This window comes from Amblyomma mixtum, chromosome 7 (assembly GCF_055824585.1).
Source record: "Amblyomma mixtum isolate Tamu chromosome 7, ASM5582458v1, whole genome shotgun sequence".
Lineage (NCBI taxonomy): Eukaryota > Metazoa > Arthropoda > Arachnida > Ixodida > Ixodidae > Amblyomma > Amblyomma mixtum.
In genome coordinates, this window is record NC_143018.1 from 39,464,717 (window position 1) to 39,481,668 (window position 16,952).

At 52.1% G+C, this 16,952-nt stretch overlaps 1 protein-coding gene across 1 annotated transcript; it reads right to left on the reverse strand.

The window, feature by feature from the left end:
• Positions 1-13,618: 13,618 nt before the first annotated feature.
• Positions 13,619-15,307, reverse strand: LOC149335745 (solute carrier family 22 member 7-like). The gene has a single exon (XM_089553998.1). It carries the CDS (start codon positions 15,305-15,307, stop codon positions 13,619-13,621), a length of 1,689 nt encoding a protein of 562 aa, XP_089410124.1.
• Positions 15,308-16,952: the final 1,645 nt, after the last annotated feature.

Sequence of the window (16,952 nt, forward strand, 5' to 3'; positions counted from 1 at the left end):
GCAGCCTCTGGGGACGTATCTGGAGGGAGAGGTAGTGTGAGGAGGGTGGATGAAGAGGAGTCCACCGCAGCTGCTGTCGCTTCATCACCCGTGCAGGCAGCGTCCACCCATACGGCGTCCGGCTGGGCGCCGTACGCTCGATGGAGTGCCTTCGCACGGGCTCTGCGGCGCTGCTCATGGTGGGACGGGTGCATATTCCTCGGGAGCGGCCTGATGAGAAGCTCTCGGTGAAGGGATCGTGGGATGGCGAGAAGGGTTGGGTCGTTGGCCGGTATTTTGATTCCCAGGGAGTCCAGGATATACCGACCTGTGGAAGTTTTTGTGAGCCTGATGTATTGGGCCTGTCGGTGGGCCTCCACCAGTTCCCCGATCGTGTTGTGGAGGCCCAGGCCTAGTAATCTGTCTGTGGGTGTGTTGAGGGGAAGATGAAGTGCTACCTTGAATGCCTTGCGAATCAAAGCATCCAAAGCGTTTATGTCATGTTTGGATAGTTGTAAGTATGGGGTAGTGTACAGTACACGGCTGAGGACAAAGGCATGAATGAGGCGACATAGGTCGCGCTCCTTCACGCCTCTATGATGTCCCGAAACCCTGCGGATGAGGTGCGATATCGCGCCTGCAACCTGCTTGAGTTTCTTGAGGGTAGTGGTGTTTTTGCCATCGTTCTGGATGTGCAAGCCCAATACACGGAGGGTGCCAACCTCAGGTACCGGGTAACCATTCAATTCAATGGCAATGGGGGAACGGGGACAGCGGTGGCTCTTAGGCCGGATGAGGAGCAGTTCGGACTTTTCTGGGGAGCAAGACAGTCCGATGGTCCGTGCGTAATTTTGGGTGAGGGTGGCTGCTTCCTGTAAGGTGTTCTCTATGTCGCCGTCACTGCCGTGGGTGGTCCACAGGGTGATATCGTCGGCATAGAGAGTGTGCTTGAGGTGGGGAATAGTTGCCAATTTCCGGGCGAGGGGTATGACGGTTATGTTAAAGAGAAAGGGGGAAAGGACGGACCCTTGAGGGGTGCCGATACTCTGAAGTGTGTAGGAGGTGGAAGACAGAGGCCCGAAGTGTATCTCAGCCGTGCGGTCAGTCAGGAATGCTTGAATGTAGGCATACGTGCGCACACCCACATTCAATGGGGATAGAGCAGTCATGATCGCCTGATGTTCAATGCGATCAAAAGCTTTGGAGAGATCCAAAGCTAAGACTGCCTTGGTGTGACCTGGAAGAAGCGGGTCAAAAAGGTCGTGTGTGAGTTGCAGCATGGCATCCTGTGCTGATAGATGAGGGCGGAATCCCACCGTGCTATGCGGGTAGAGATTGTTGTCCGCCATGTGACTTGTGAGTCTCGCTAACACAACAAGCTCGAGGAGCTTCCCGAGGCATGAGGTTAGCGAAATCGGGCGAAGGTTTTGAATGGTGAGTGGTTTGTTGGGTTTTGGTATAAATATTACCTTGGCGTGGCGCCAGGACTGCGGGAGGTTACCCTCCCTCCAGCACTGGTTGAAGTATTTCGTAATGTGGGTGATCGATTGGTCATCCAGATTACGGAGCATGGAGTTTGTGATTTGGTCTGCACCAGGTGCGGAGTTGGCGCGGAGAGTCAGGAGGGCCGCTCTGACTTCCGTCTCCGTGATGTCGGTGTCGAGTGTTGGATTTGCTTGTCCTGTGTAGTGCGGTAGAGGTATGGGGCCGCCTGGAGATGTGTACATGGTTTGAAGTGTGTCTAGAAGGGTGTCGGGATCGTCAATGTGTTCATGTGTGAGGCGTGTCACGTGGTGCTGTGCTGCTGATTTGGTGCGTGTGGGGTCAATGAGGTGTCGGAGGAGTTGCCATGCACGTTTGCTGGACAGGTTTCCGGCGATGCCGTCACATATCTGTCCCCAGTTGGATCGACAGAGCTCCTCAGAGTGCTGTTGGATTTGTGTCTGCAGCGCGGCCAGCCGCTTTTTAAGCGTTCTGTTGTGTTTGTTGCCTTTCCAGCGTTCCAGGATGCTGTGATAAGCCTCCCAGAGGTGGGCTAGGCGTGTGTCAAGGGTCGGTGTTTCGGTTGTAGTTTCAATGTGTCGCGTGTTGTGGTGAACGTCATGCTTGAGTGATTGCACCCATGCATCGATGTCTGCGATGGGAGTGTCTGGGAGGGCGGTGCGTGCAGCGCGAAAGGCGTCCCAGTTAATGAGTTCGTGTGTCATATTTGCGTGACGGGGTGGTTTGTATGGGACAGTGATTTGTATAACGTAATGATCACTGCCCAGTGTATGTTGTGTTCTGTTCCAGGTAACGCCGCGGATACAGCGGCTCAGCGTCAGGTCCGGACTGGTGTCGATGCTGACACTGTTGCCGATCCGTGTAGGCGTCTGAAACGTGTTGTGCACAGTGAGTTGGAGGTTCTGCAGGAGCAGCCAGAGCCTGCGACCTCGATGTGTCGTGGTTGTGTATCCCCAGTCAGTATGCTGACTGTTGAAGTCCCCACCGATGAGTAGGGGATGTTTCCCTGCTAGATGGTGTAGCTTTCGCAGAAGTGATTCTAGCGGGGCCATCGGCAGGGACGGGGGGTGGTATATGTTTGCTATAAATATAGAAGGAAGTGAATGTGTGTGATGTATAATTTCCGTGATCACGCAGGGCGTCTCAGACGTAATGTGATGAGTTTTGTAGGTGAGGCTGCGGTGGATGAGTGTGGACGCCCTGGGTGTGTTAGTGGTATCCGAGTGTGTAGATGTGTAGCTGGGGAGGGTTGCTCGGTGTGCAGTCTCCTGGAGAAGAAGTATGTGGGGCGTGGGTGTGATGGTGGGAAGGAGAAGTTGCAGAGGTGCGCGCTTTGCCCGGAAGCCGCGGCAGTTCCAAGTTATAATGGGGAGATAATTAGTGTTCCCCCCGCCATATTGGATGGTGGGGGGATTGAGGAGGGTATTAAGACGGGTGTCAATTGGTATGTGTGGCTCAGGGAAGGTGTTTTGTGCTTGTGGAGGTAGGATGGGGGAAGTGGAGGGGGTTTGAAGTTGGGTGAAGCGATGGGTAAGATTATGCTCCAAGAGCTCCATCATCTTGGTAAGCATAGCGTCCATGCGCTGCTCAAGTTTTTCGGTGAGGGCGGCGGCAAGGTGATTGAATCTGGCCTCGAGGCGGGCGTCTAGCTCCTTTAGTTTATGGTCAAATTTTGCTTCGAGTGCTGCTAATTTAGCGTCTATTTCTGGGGGCACGGGAGGGGATGTGGCGTCTGTGGTGCGCTGTTTCTTTGCAGGAGGGGTGCTCGAAGTGTCTGTGGATGATGAGCTCGAATTAATGACAGGGGGTGCGGGTTGAGGGGGCATGGAGGGGGCGGGGGTGCTTAGGAGAGAGGAAAGGCGGCTTACCTCGTCACGCAAGGCCTTGAGTTCCTGGTCTCTCGGGTCTGCCTGGGAGGACTGGGGTGGTGGGGGTTGACGGGTGGTTTTGCCGGAAACGCGGTCTGCACAGGTGAGACGCGTGGCGTTCTTGCTGCCATTCTGCCGGCTTGTAGAAGGCGACCGGGAAGCCGCCGAGCTGCGTCTGCTGGCTGTGCCTGGTTGATCGCAGCGGGAAAGCCGCGATGTACCCGGAGGAGAGAGAGCGTTCTTCGGGGACGCTAGTTTGCGGCCCCGTCCCTTGCAGTTCCCGGTGCCGGTCATATGAGGGCCTCCGCAGAGAATGCAGCTGGGGGTGCATGAGGGCACATCTTCCTTTGGGTGGGACTGCCCACAGCGGGGGCACTTATGGGATCTTGGGTGGACACACACGTCTGCCCGGTGACCAGGGACGCGGCAGTTAGTGCAGGCGTCTATATGCCCTCGATAGGGTGTGCACCTGTGGAGGGCTCCTCCATAAAGGACGGCGCGTGGGACAGGCCCAGCTCGGAAAGTGATTAGGATGGAACGCGTGGAGCCCATTCGGCGGGCGTCCACGATGAGGGCGTCTGGGTTGCCGGTGATCAGGTCTTGCAGGAGCTCTGTCGGGGTCTCATTCCAATAAGCATTGGAGATGACTCCGCGTACCGCTCCATCCGGCGGGGCTATGTAAGCTGCGACGGCGAAGTCCTTGCCTTGGTTTTTGATGCTGGTTACGCTAACCAGGGCAAGCGCGTCAGCTTTTATGGGCGTGCTTACGGTGCACGTATTGTTTACGGGGTGTACCCTGATTTGGGTACGCGTTGGTTCGTGTAGCTGGGACGCCGCTTGAAGGATGGCTTCCCGTAGTTGTCGGGGTGGAAGCAGGTCCAGCTGCAGCCCGCCTCGTGATCTGAACACGACCTTGTAGTCTGCAGCAGGAAGCGGCGGCTGCTGCCGCGAACGCTGCGCAGCTGTGCGCGTTGCTTGTAGGTGCGCTGACTTGTCAAGGCGCGCAGACTTGGGGGCACCGGTAGCAGAGGCTGCGGCCTCCTGGCTTCGGGATGGTGAAAGGACGTCCTTGGAGCGGGCAGGCACACTAAGAATGTGCGTCCAGTCCCTTGGGTCGTAGTCGTGGGGGTTAAGAACCTCTCCCTGCACCTGCACCTCCATGATGGTGTTGGTGGCGGAAGCGTCCGACGCAGTAGGCCTAGCTCCCAGCGGAGCGAGGCCTAGCTCAGGCGAAGGGGTCACAAAGAAAGGGCCGTGGGTGCCCGAAAAATGGCTTAGGCGGGCCAAAAATTGATGGCGTGCGGCACTCACATTCGTAGATCAGTGGATGGTGAAATTTGGGCCGATGATGCTGGCGATTGGCGAATTCCGCTGTCTTTGTGCGGAGCCGATGTGGGGTGCGTCTGTACTACTCGGCCCCCTAGCGGCCTTCTCTCCGCCAATCGACTCACTCACTCTAAGAGCCGCGGCCGGTCTAGCAAAATTTGCGAAAGTTTGAAAGTGGCTTGACTGCGAACTCTCGATTTTGTACTTATGCTGTGTTCATATTAAAAAACCCGTCTGTGCAGTCGGAGCTTTGGAGTTGTTCAGCCATGGGGTGAAGCAGGCCCACAAATGCTGCACTCATTCTCGGTGGCACGTGTATACTTGTTCATGTCGTCTATTCGCGTGGGGAGGAAGAAAAAAATTAGCTGTGGCTTAGCTCTGGTTAAGCCTGAGTGATTGCGAAAGCAATAGCTCCCTGGCTGCGCTTTACTCTGCTGGTGGTTTGGCATGGCTTCGCCTTTTGTGCAACTAAAGGATTTACTCTGGACACAACATTGTTTCAACTGTTTGTTTATTCCAATGAACACGCTTTGGTGGTCCGTAAAGTAGTGACTCTTGGTCTGAACACTGGTAATTACATAGTCGTCATTATATCGCTCTGCGCTACTCATAGACGATTCTTCGGCATTCAGAGAGTCCATGAAACTACTCTCGCTCACTGAACTCTTAGAACGCCGCCGGGCTCGCCATTCTGCGGCATAGGCGCGTTGCTTAGCCAACCGCTCTTGCCTTTCTTTATCTGTCTCCTCGGCACGGCGCCGGCGTTTGCGCGCAGCACGTCGCTCCAGCGACGCCTTGTACAACTCCTCAGACATGACTAAGCGGAGCGCGCCTACGGCGCCCCGCGTATCCTCTCCTACCGAGCGCCCTCGCGCGGCGGGCCGAGGAGGCCGTCACGTGGTAGCCGCCGCGCCGAGCGAAGGAACGACTACGGCCGAACAGACGAGTTGGGGCCCCTGCTCTCCTCTGGTCGTGACGTCACGCTGTCACGTGGTCATGCGCCGAACGAAGGAACGACTATAGGCCTCTTGCGCTGCGTAGCATATCCTGCTAACGATGAAGGCCTGCGTGAGTCTTAGTTTGCTGGACTTCCAGCTGCGACGCTGCCCCTCCCCGGACGCCTGCGTGCGGACCCGGAGGGGCACGGGTCTTCTTCTGGCGGAAATAAAGTTTCTTCACTCACTCACTCACTTGCGCTGGAGTTTCAGGTAACGTGGCGGCGCCTGGTGGCGGCAAGGAGAAGTTGGCTGGGTAGTACCAGGTTGGGTCAGTAGTGAGCCGTGGCTGTGGCGGCGCACGTTTCTAGCCTGCATTTTGCGTCGATTCGCATGTTTTTCTGCACTGTTGTGAGTGCGATAAGGCTCGTCACTTGTGACAAACCACGCCGTGGCCTGGCCGTGGCTTAGTATTTAGAAAACCGACGCTCCGTGTGCCTCAGCACGAAACGCAGGCAGCAGAAGGAATCGGCGACGCCGATCCGCCCGAGAGACCTCGCTCAGTCTCGAAAAAGCGTCACCGTCTTTACTGCTGCGTCGTGGGCTGCCACGAGCAAGAAGGTCTGAATCCCAATATCAAATTCCACCGTTTTCCTTCAAGGTCTCACGAAGCGGAGCGCCGGATGCGCTGGATAGCTGCAGTTCGACGCACTGAGTAAGCGAACCTTCGCGTTGTGCTGGCTGCTTCGCCTGCCTTGATGTTTGTTTGGTTATCCGCGTTGCTGAAATTCGTTCTTTTTGCACATGCAGTCCGGACGGCAAACCGTGGGATGTAGTGCCGAACATCAGGATATGCCGTCGCCACTTTGTGGGTAACGAGAAAAACAATCCGGCCAATGATCCCGCATATGTACCTACAATCTTCCCCGCAGTCTACAGCCGGCCTCATCCTCCTTGTGTTCGTCTTCTTTTGGCGCTTACCTGTCTCAAAAAATGTATATGTAGCGAGCAGCCGCATATGCAGGGGTAGAATGAGAATTTATGCATTCTACAACACAACTTGTCTAGTAGATCCCTACATAGGCAGTTGGACCAAGCAAGCAGCAAAGCAGCAAAAAGTGTACCATGACAATCACCAAACAGTAGAGAATGCACAACAGAGCAAGCAGCAAAAAGTGAGAAACGAACAGCATAATTAACAGATAATATCAAGGGAATGCACAACACAGCAAAGAGCGCAAAAAAAAAATACATGGTATAATTCACATGTCATGTCAACATCTCACTTCAGTTAATCACTATTAAGGCAAATCGACAAATCAGCAGGCATGGCTGGTGATTCACGACTAGAGACCCGGCCACTGCGACAATTGAGACAATTCTACTGGCGCAACGTGGTGAGGTGGCCAGGTGCGTGCAAATGACCACAATGGGCGCATTGATTAGGTGCGAATTCGCTACGCACTACGAGCAGCGCAGCGTCGAGAGTGAAATGTGCACATTGTCGACCTCAAACCAGCACGTATGTGGCAGCGCGGCATCACTGATAACAGCAAACGTGTTCGAGCGATGTCGTTTTAAGGATGAAAAGCTACATCAAGAAAACGACACCAAGCGCGCAGCGCACGATCTCGCGCTGCAGCGTTATTCGGCTGCGAGCTCATATATGCATTGCATCATGTTAGCATTTGCTGAAGGAACAGATGGCGGCTACTACAAGGCAGGCATGACTACTTGTTTAGCGAGATGCAGTCAAGAAAGACTGCAGGAGGCCCACCGTTTCGTGGCATGCTGAAAGACCGCTGCTGGCGCGGCGTGTACCGTCGTGCGCTCGAGCAGTCCCGTATGCATGTCTGTTTAGAACTGCTGCGAATTCATATATTGCAAGTATTTCATCGCGTTGGTGCGCTTGAATCTCGAAGCGTGCAGACCTTATCTGAAATTCAACTTCGTACGCGACTCTCCACTTGCGAATGACACCGCGTTGAAACTTCGCCGCTTATTTCTTGAACAGAGTGCACGTACTTGGCGTTGCATAATTTCTTCCCTTTACACAGCGTGCCAGCCCTGAAAAAATCTTCGACGCCCGATATTCGCTGTAGGCCATGGCACAGCACAAGCGAAAGTCGCGGGTCCATACTGCCAACGTGCTTTCCGAAGCAGACGCCAGAGCCCGGTACTACCCAGCCGAGGGCAGAGGGCGCTCTTTAGCACCATTTTCGCAGCGCCCCCTGGGCAATGCAAGAGGTCTATAGCCGAACAGACGAGTTGGGGCCCCTGCTCTCCTCTGGTCGTGACGTCACGCTGTCAAGAGGTCATGCGCCGCAGCGAAGGAACGACCTCCACCGACGGCAGAAAAGTGCTAGCAGCTTTCGCGATAGCTTTCGCAATAAAAATTGGCAGAAGCTTAGCTTGGTTAAGCACGGAAGGTTGCGAAAGCAAATGACGAGCAAGTTTAGCGACTACAGTAGTGAAAGGCGAAAGTCTGAATGCTGCGCGGAACGCCGGAATTAGCTTGAAGTGCTATTGAGGTGTCCACTAAACCCCAGAGTTGGTAAGGCGCCTTTCCTTTCATCCAAATCAACGCAGTCTACAACGCTGTCTATGTCAGAGCGCATCAATGAACGCCACAACAGAGGTCAAGCTAAAGGTCAAACGTGGATACGCCGGGACGACGCTGAAGGCTGAAAACCTAGCGCAGTATTGCTTTCGCAATAAAAACTTTTTTGTTGCGAAAGCAACACTCCGACAGCTAAAGCGAGACCTCAGGTGGCCGCCGTCGCGCCGTAGCTACGCTGAGCTTGTTTCAATTGGTCGAAATGGTCGTGACGCCACAGTACGCGAATTTCAAACGGGGTCAATAATACTTTTGCTAGTAACCATGCAACCAATTAAAGGGATCGCATAGTGATGCTCCAAGTAAGTGGGACTGAGTTTAGTTAATAGCTCAATTAACCAATTAGCCTAATTACCCTTTCTAGTCAGACTAGATGAATCAATAAAACCGAGTATGAAATTGGTCGGGTTGGGGAATCGAACCAGTGTCTCCGGAGTGCGAGACGAGCGCGCTAACCACTTCGCGCCATGCCAGCTCGATGGCTTGGTGAACGGTGTCTTCGTTCACTCTCATCTTCCTCCCTTCTTTTTGATATTGAGTGGGGCTAATCTTGTGTAGGATGAACAGGTTAGGGAAATTGTTGGTCTGAATTTTCCTCCAGTCTATGGCTGCGGAGGAGTCTAGTTTTATGTGAGGGGCTGGGTATTTTCTGCGCTCCAGCCGAATATGTTCTAATCTGTCACCATAGGTGCTAGGCATGGGCGTGGGGTAGGGATGAGGATCCGCCCGGTGGGTTAAATCTCGGGCTAGATCGTTGGCTACCTCATTTCCAGCTAGTCCTTCGTGACCAGGTGTCCATGTAAGTCTGTGTGTTAGCCTATCCTACACAAGATTAGCCCCACTCAATATCAGAATACATGCCCTTGGTGTGGAGCTTGCCCTACGCTCTACCACATATCGTGGGAATGCACAACGAAACCAAAACACTTAACTATATCCAACCCGACATATGAGCAGTGGGAGGTGGCCCTGACCAGCAAGACCCTAGTTCAGCAAGTCCGTCAGTCAGCTAAAGCCAGTGGCGCCTTGGACTAGGGGTGCCACCCAAGTTGCTCGAGCAACCTTCGTCAATTCAAATAAAAGTTTTCTCTCTCTCTCTCTCCTCCATTCTTGTTACGAACAGGTTCAGGTGTCCACCGATGATGATGAAAACGTTTATTAAAGCCTTAGTTGAAGGGAAGGCTGATCGGGTCCCTAGTCCGGGACGCCGTTGGTGAAAGCCGCTGCCCGTGCTCTGGCGACGAGGGCTCGTTGTTCCTCGAGGTCCGAGCTGGACAGGGCCGCCTCCCAGCCCTCCCGCGTTGGCTGATTTATGATCTCAATGCTGTCATTTTTCTGACAAGCCCATACCATGTGGTACAAGTTTGCCTTCTGGCCACAAAATTTGCACTGTGCCGAAAAGCACTCGGTCCACCGAGATATGAGAGACAGATACATTTCCTTTCCTCAAAAATCAATTTACCGACGAGCAAGGCGTATAGCCGAATGGGCGATGGTGTTCTGTGGACTCCCTGGCAGCGTTGCAAGACGCTGTCACGTTCCACTTCCTGAATTTTTTTTTCAGTATGAAGCGTTGGTGCCTGCCTACCTGAACGGAGCCCTAAGTCCGAGGGTCCACTTACTCGCGATTGTGCAAACCCACGTTATCAGCGGTGTCTTTTTTGCGGGTTGGGGCTGGTCAGAACAGCGTCCTAGTATCAAGGTGTGAGAAAGTTTCACACTCAGTGGAGGCGCCACGTGATGGTGACAGCCGTCAAACATTCCGGCGAGCACGTCTATATGCTTGAAAGTACCGGTGTTAAAATCCAGGCCACTTCGGCAGCAGTAACAGGCCTCTGAATGATATAGTAAAGGACAAAATCGTTCTCTGCACTTGCTCTAAGAAGAGTCCGCAGGTGGATCGGGCTTTACATGAAGCACATGCCCATGGACTCCTGGACCAGTAGGAGACCACACTGGAAGAATTTTTTTTTTGTGTGTAATAAAGTTGTTTCCATCCATCCAAGAGTCCACGGACGACCACCGACTCTGAATAAATGCTTATGCTGCGTAAGCGGTGTACGACTATACAGTTCACGTTACAGTTGCTGATCGAGAGTGTGGTCGGAACTTTCACTCAAAATTCCGGCAGAATTTTGATGAAAACCTATTGCCAGGATAATCTTGGTGGGAAATCAGAATAACCAGAAATACAAGAAATGACCGTGCTTAGACTCCCCCCTGTGAGCTTCTCAGTCAGGCAAGCGACAGATGCGGCAGCCAAAATGAAGGTCAGTCACCAAACAACCTCGCTTGCGAGAAGCATAAGGAGTGGCGTACCTGATTGCTTTTCGCTAGTCGTTTCCTAAGCAGAACAATTAATCGGCCCATTATTGGAAACGTATTCGCAAAGGTCGATCTAACAAAGGCTCCGTGTGAAACCATCCATTTGTAATATGGGGCCAATTACATGCATGTACTGCTTGGGTCCTTCTACAGCGCTGGTGGGCTCTCGTGCGACAGTGTACTAACAATGTCTGCGTGCATTGCAAGAGGAGCCTTTCAGTTTTAGCAATCGCTCACTAGCTCTCCGAATGGTTCTACGCCCCGCCGTACTGAACAAACCCTAGCAGCGCAGCTAATTGGCCCAGTATTCGAAATACATCGGCAAAACACGGTCCTACATAGAACCACAATGAGGCCATCCATTTCCAATATTGCGCCAAAGAACGTGCCTGGAGAGGCAGTATTTGAAAGAAGTTTCTTGAAAATCCTGCAGTAAATTTTTATCCACAAATTACTCCAAACTTCGCGGTGTGGCAAGTACGCAGAATGAAACTCCACGTGGAATTATGTGGGGAAAAGAAATATTGGAGTACACTCATCCTCATTTCGTTGCCTTTTCTATCCTGCGAAGTGACGTTTATTTGCAGCGTGGTTTCGCAACTAAAATGTGTCGCTGTTCATCATACAAATTATCTGTGGTGGCGTTGCTCAGTACTGATGACAATTTCAGAGCAAATCTAAATGAAGGGAAAAAATGTCAGCACGTGTTTAATGATAGCCACGTGTCCGCACTGTGTGGCAGTAATAGCACGAAAATATGGCGCGCGATATGAGAAAATACCCTTCTAAACACAACTCCCTAATTCGAGCTTGATGCTCAAAGGTGTTAAACACAGTGCGAGGACCGGTGACGAGGACGCCTTCCAGATGCGAGATAGCGACATCTTTCACTCCGCGGATGATTATTTTGCGAGGAGAGGCCCGCTAAAGTAAAAGCGAAAGACTGCGTGAAAAAGGAAAAAAAAAAGCGTAATGAGGAACTGCACGAGTGAAAGGACGGACGACGGGCGCAATCAGGATAGCTTAGATAAAGAACGGATTAAGTATAGACTGAAGAAAGTGAAAATGTTGTAAATGGCTTCGTAGGGACGGGGGAGGAAGGTTTCACAAGAGCTGGCAATGTCGGTGTTAATGAAAAGGTGATAAAATGCCGGCCGAGAAAAGTTCAAGAACTTCCTCAACGCTCGCAGATAATCCGGGTATGACGCGAAAGTCTGTCGTCATTATGAGACTTGTTATGCGAGCGCCGCTGTCACTTGCGAAACTGAAGCGAAACCCAATACTTTTGTGTGCCACAATTTCCTTCTTTGCGCAAGATGAATTCTGACAAGTAAAATTAGGAGCAAGGTTAGCTGGTCCGCCCGTACACGTATATAATGTGACGGCAGCCCTCTTCTGTGGGCTCACTGAACTGATTCTCCTCTTTGGATCACACTGCCAGCTACAAGACCTGCGCTCATTGTTAGGCCGTGCCGATCTCGTTCTGGGTTTACAGCATGTCACGAACGCTGCTTCTTGTCTAGTTTTACGACGAGAGTCGCAATTCGGAGCCTCCCTGAACCTTCGATGAACCACCTACATCCACCCATCTACCCACCCTCGCCCACCAGAAGCACCGGAACGAAAAACGACCATGGGCTCACAGAGAGCGCACCCTTGCCACCGCCGAGGTACCCTCGCCAATCAAGTCTGCGCTGGAGCCTGAAGAGTAATGCAGACATTGCGAAATGAGTGTGTAGAAGAGTTGCACTAGGAAGCTACCGTAGCCCTTCATAAAATCAGAAATAAAATTCCAATAAGGAAGGGTGCCAGCGGCGCTAGCGTGGCAAGAAAAGAGCATTTGTAGAAGACATCCAGTACATCGCTAAAAGTTGGATGATGCGTAGGACGGCTAATTAGTCGCAGCGCTTCTGGTCGTGCATAGTGTGCATCAAATGCGCATAAAGCGGAAGTATCAGTGATAGCTGTTTAATCATAGAGACACAAACTAAATAGGTCAAAGCATCTGCGCTCACGGTGCATGTGAACTAGGGACGTCACAGTTTCTCAATAGTTTCTCAAGGAAACGAGCGCGCACACGCTTCATCCCGAGCTTTTCTTCCCCGGAATCCTTCTACGTCCTCCCTTACTGATTCAGGCTCCCCTTCTCCATTAATAACATATTCAGAAATATTACATTTGCGCCTTGAAAGGCAGACACTCCCGAGGCCCGCTAAGGGTCTCAGTAAATCAGAGGAATGTCACCTTCGCAGGCTACAAACTATGTCTTTAAGTAATCCAGCTACGCTTCACGCCATTGAGCCCGAGTCCTTTTCGGCACAGTGCAAATTTTATGGTCAGAAGGCAAACCTATACCATCTGGTATGAGCTTGTCAGAAAAATGACAGCACTGACATCATAAATCAGCCAACGCGGGAGGGCTGGGAGGCGGCCCTGTCCAGCTCGGACCTCGAGGAACAACGAGCCCTCGTCGCCAGAGCACGGGTAGCGGCTTTCACCAACGGCGTCCCGGACTAGGGACCCGATCAGCCTTCCCTTCAACTAAGGCATTGTGGCTTTCAATAAATGTTTTCACCATCATCAATAGTGCGTTTGAAAAAAAGACAATAAAAAACTCAGTTATCCCTACACACGTATTTCTGAGCCGGTTATGATATCCAGAAATGGGTTTATACTAACGTAGAAGTTGTTAACGAGGGTAAAAGTGAACTACGCTGCAACGCATTATGGAAGAAGTTGTCCGAATGCTGTCGTTTGTTTTCAGCCGTTGTCAAAATTAATAAAATATTTACATTAGCGACCCTGTTATGCAAAAAGAAAATGTAACCAAGTGCGCGGTCGTCATGCAGAGACCACGCGTTGCCAACGGAAGACGCACTATTCTAAACATCGGCTATAATACCAGCCTGTCCCTCGAAGAGGTATGATTTCTAATGACACGCAGTTCGTTTCACACGTATAACGGGTACCTAACGGGTCACATCAGTTCATAGCGGAGCTCAAGTCTTGACTTGAAAAACTACAGCTTTAGTTCGCTGCCCCCGTTAACACGATACTTGGTTATCTCATTGTTGGGCCTCTTGGATAAGAAACAATACGTCTTTCTTTTCCGCCATGGTCGGTGACGCATGCCTGCCGTAGCTGGTCTCTGGAAGATGCAAAACGAGGACCAGGCTGAGGAATACCGCCGACGCCACAATGGCGAAAGCCAGGTCCTCTCGTCCATGCTGTGGCAGCAGTCTGAGGATCGAGGAGAGAACGGCTCCCACTCGGCCACAAGCGTACGCGGCGCACATGACCGCGCAGCGAACGCCAGTCGGAAAGAGCTCGGCAATGCAAAGGTAGTTGGCTTGCATCGCCACGACAGCGCAGTCCCTCGCGACGACCAGAAGCACCTTGGTCAAGTCCGGTGCTAAGACGTCCACGGCCACTGCGCACAGACTGCAAATACCTCCGAGAAGCGGCAGCATGATCACCAGGAACTGCTTTCTTCCGACGGTGTTCAGGGCGAGGTACATGGCCGCGTAGCTGGGAACCGACAGACATACGAACAGTATTTTCATCACGGGGCTGTCGCGTTCGGTTCTCTCCAAGGAGGTGATGTAGAATGCGAGGACGATGGCGAAAGTGGTGGTAAACACGATGCCGGCCCTACTCCGCACAACTCCTGGGGCTATTAGAGTGGCCGTTGATATCCGCTCTTCAGGGCGCCGCCTTTTTATAAGCTCGGACAAGATCTTTTGCACGGACTCCTGTGCCCGTTCGGGTTCGACGCCGTTGATGGTGGCTGCCCGCATCATCAGAGCTTCGGCTTTCTGCAGCCGCGAGTGAGTGAGAAGCCACAGCGGGGACTCGTAGACGATGCAAAGAGCGGGCAGCAGCAGAAAAGTCGGAGACAGGATGACGAAACGCAGCAGAAACCACGGAAGATGGAGGGCGTCTAGCACGAAGATGAAGACGTCGGTGAGCAAGACACCGGCACTGACAGTGAGGCAAATGTACAAGGCTCTGTGTCTGAGGGAGGTCACCTCGTAAATTAGAATGATGGTCACTACAAAAACGGTGCTGGCGCAGGCGGAACAGACAAACCGCGTGACCAGGTACACCGGATATGAATCAGAGCAGCAGCTTCCGATGGAATTGCCCACCAAACTCAACATAGCTGCTGCAATTACCGGTTGACGCCCGACGGTGTCCGCCAAGTATCCGGCTACGGGAACCAGGAACACAGCTCCGCTCATGTAAACGGCATCACCCACTGCTAAGAGCCATTCGCGTTGGCACACCAAGTCCCAGGAACTACGCGCTGTCAGCATGGCATCCTCCGTGTCGTAGTCCCAGGCGTTGCAAGGGACCGTCTCTTGCTGGTCAGACGTCGCGTTGCTCTCGGGCAGGAAGGGGTGCAAGTACATATGACAGCGGCTGTGATGGCCTTGTTCGTCCCTGGGTATGCCGACCTGCTTCCAGCCCTGCGCAGAAAGGTTGGCGAACCCGGCCGGAGGCTTGCACCAGTGGTCCAGGGGTCCCGCGATGAGAACCAAAGCGTGGCTGTGGCACTGCAGCACCACCAGCGCAGTGATGCCGAAGAGCAGCGTCCGCCGTTGGAAGCCGCCGTGACCGTAGGGCGCTAGGCCTGCAGACTGGACTTGGTTGCAGCTCGTGGTGAAGGCTGTCGCTGTTGTGGGACTGAGCACGAAGCTCAGTGGGCTTAGAGGGCTGAACACTCGCCCCCTCGCGCCGGCGGCGGGCGGCATGGTACCAGACAACAGATTTCACGTTGTGCCTGGAAGGTTCCCACTGCTGCAGAGTTCAATGCCCTAGCTAGTATCGCTCTGATGCAGGTCGTCAGAAAGCGCTTGACAGGGAAACACGCAGAACTTCTTCTTCACTACGTCAGTTGCGCTCGAGGACTTCTTCTTCTTCACATGAAAATGACACATACCCACGCGGGGGGATTGGCCAAGGTACGGTGGTGAATTCAGGAAGATATCTCTTTTCCGTCTCTATGAATTACGTGTTCCTGCCAGGCTGTAAGGGCGTTATTTTAATGGAATAAAGATTGAAAACTCATAGGGCAATAAAAAATGCGCTATTATCGATAGGTTTAGGTATATGGCGGTTTAACGCCCCAAGGCGACTCTGGCTATTATCGACAATAAAGGAAGACAGCAGGAGCCGGTTGCTGGCCGCAGTACAAGGCTTACTGATTCCATGCTGTTTTGCCCGGCTATTACGGGTCCGGTTTGATGAAAAGAGTGCAATTTCTTCGGTGTGATCTGATGATGAGCAAATTAAAAATATCTTTCGAAACTTAGCTGATGTTTATTGCGACCTTTTGCTCCAGAAGGAAATGCTCCAGAGGGAAAGGCCAACTCCGTCCATTTATTTTCTATTTATTTGTTTATTTATTTATTATACCCCTCAAGGTACATTGTACACTATGCAAAGGAGGGACAAAAACAAGTTAACCTTTGTGCGGCAGTGTGAAAACCGTGTATGTTTGAGATAAATTAACTGAAAAGTTAAAATAAACCTAAAAATCTAATCTATATTCCTTAGCCTTGTCTCATGGTGCTATATTATGAATGTTTTTCCGCTATATTTCTGTACTGCTACATCATTGTTGCTATATTGTATTTCTGTTGCGATAATCTTGCTACAATTCTATTTTGGCGTTCTGGGCATTGATATAGTATATGTGTCAAGTGGCGTAAAAAATAAAGACGGAAACCCTCATCTGCACCACCACTAATACCGAGCTATCAATCAAAGGTGGAGTCTCAGAGAGGGGGAAAATATCATCGTGGTCGTGTGAGCCTTTCCGCGTTATCAAATATTTTAAAAAGATCTGTGTCCATTCCCGCATCGTCACCGACTCTCAACAACCCTGCCGTGATTACACCACAGGCCGGCCACGCACTCTTGCGGCAATCTCGCCTCACCTTGCGTCATCGCATTACGTGGACCTCAGGCTGCGAGAGCCTCGAAGGGAACAAGAGGGTTAATGCTCTAGCTCGCGGTATTAGCAAGCGAGCTGAGCTGTCTACTCCTTCACCTTTTCCCTTAACCCAACATATTCAGAACGCCTTCTCAAACAGCGCAGGCAATCGGCCCAGTGTTAGTAATGTTAGTAATAGATGGTTTCACTCTGATTCTTTGCAGGACCAGCCCTTGCCAATACATTTCCAATATTGGCCCGATTAGCTGCGCTGCTATGACTGGGACTCAGTGGCTCGATTGCCAGATTTACCCACCATCACACAGGTCCCTCACCCCCGAGGAAGCCACACGCCTGGAGTGAAATTCAAAATAACAGTTTTCCATACCTTTCATGTTTCCACAAAATCCATTCCCTCACCGATCATTTCCTCACGAGATCATTCACTCAAGATCATTCCC

Excerpts from the sequence above, each read along its gene's own strand:
- LOC149335745 (XM_089553998.1), bottom strand. The coding sequence starts at position 15,307 with ATGCCGCCCGCCGCCGGCGCGAGGGGGCGAGTGTTCAGCCCTCTAAGC.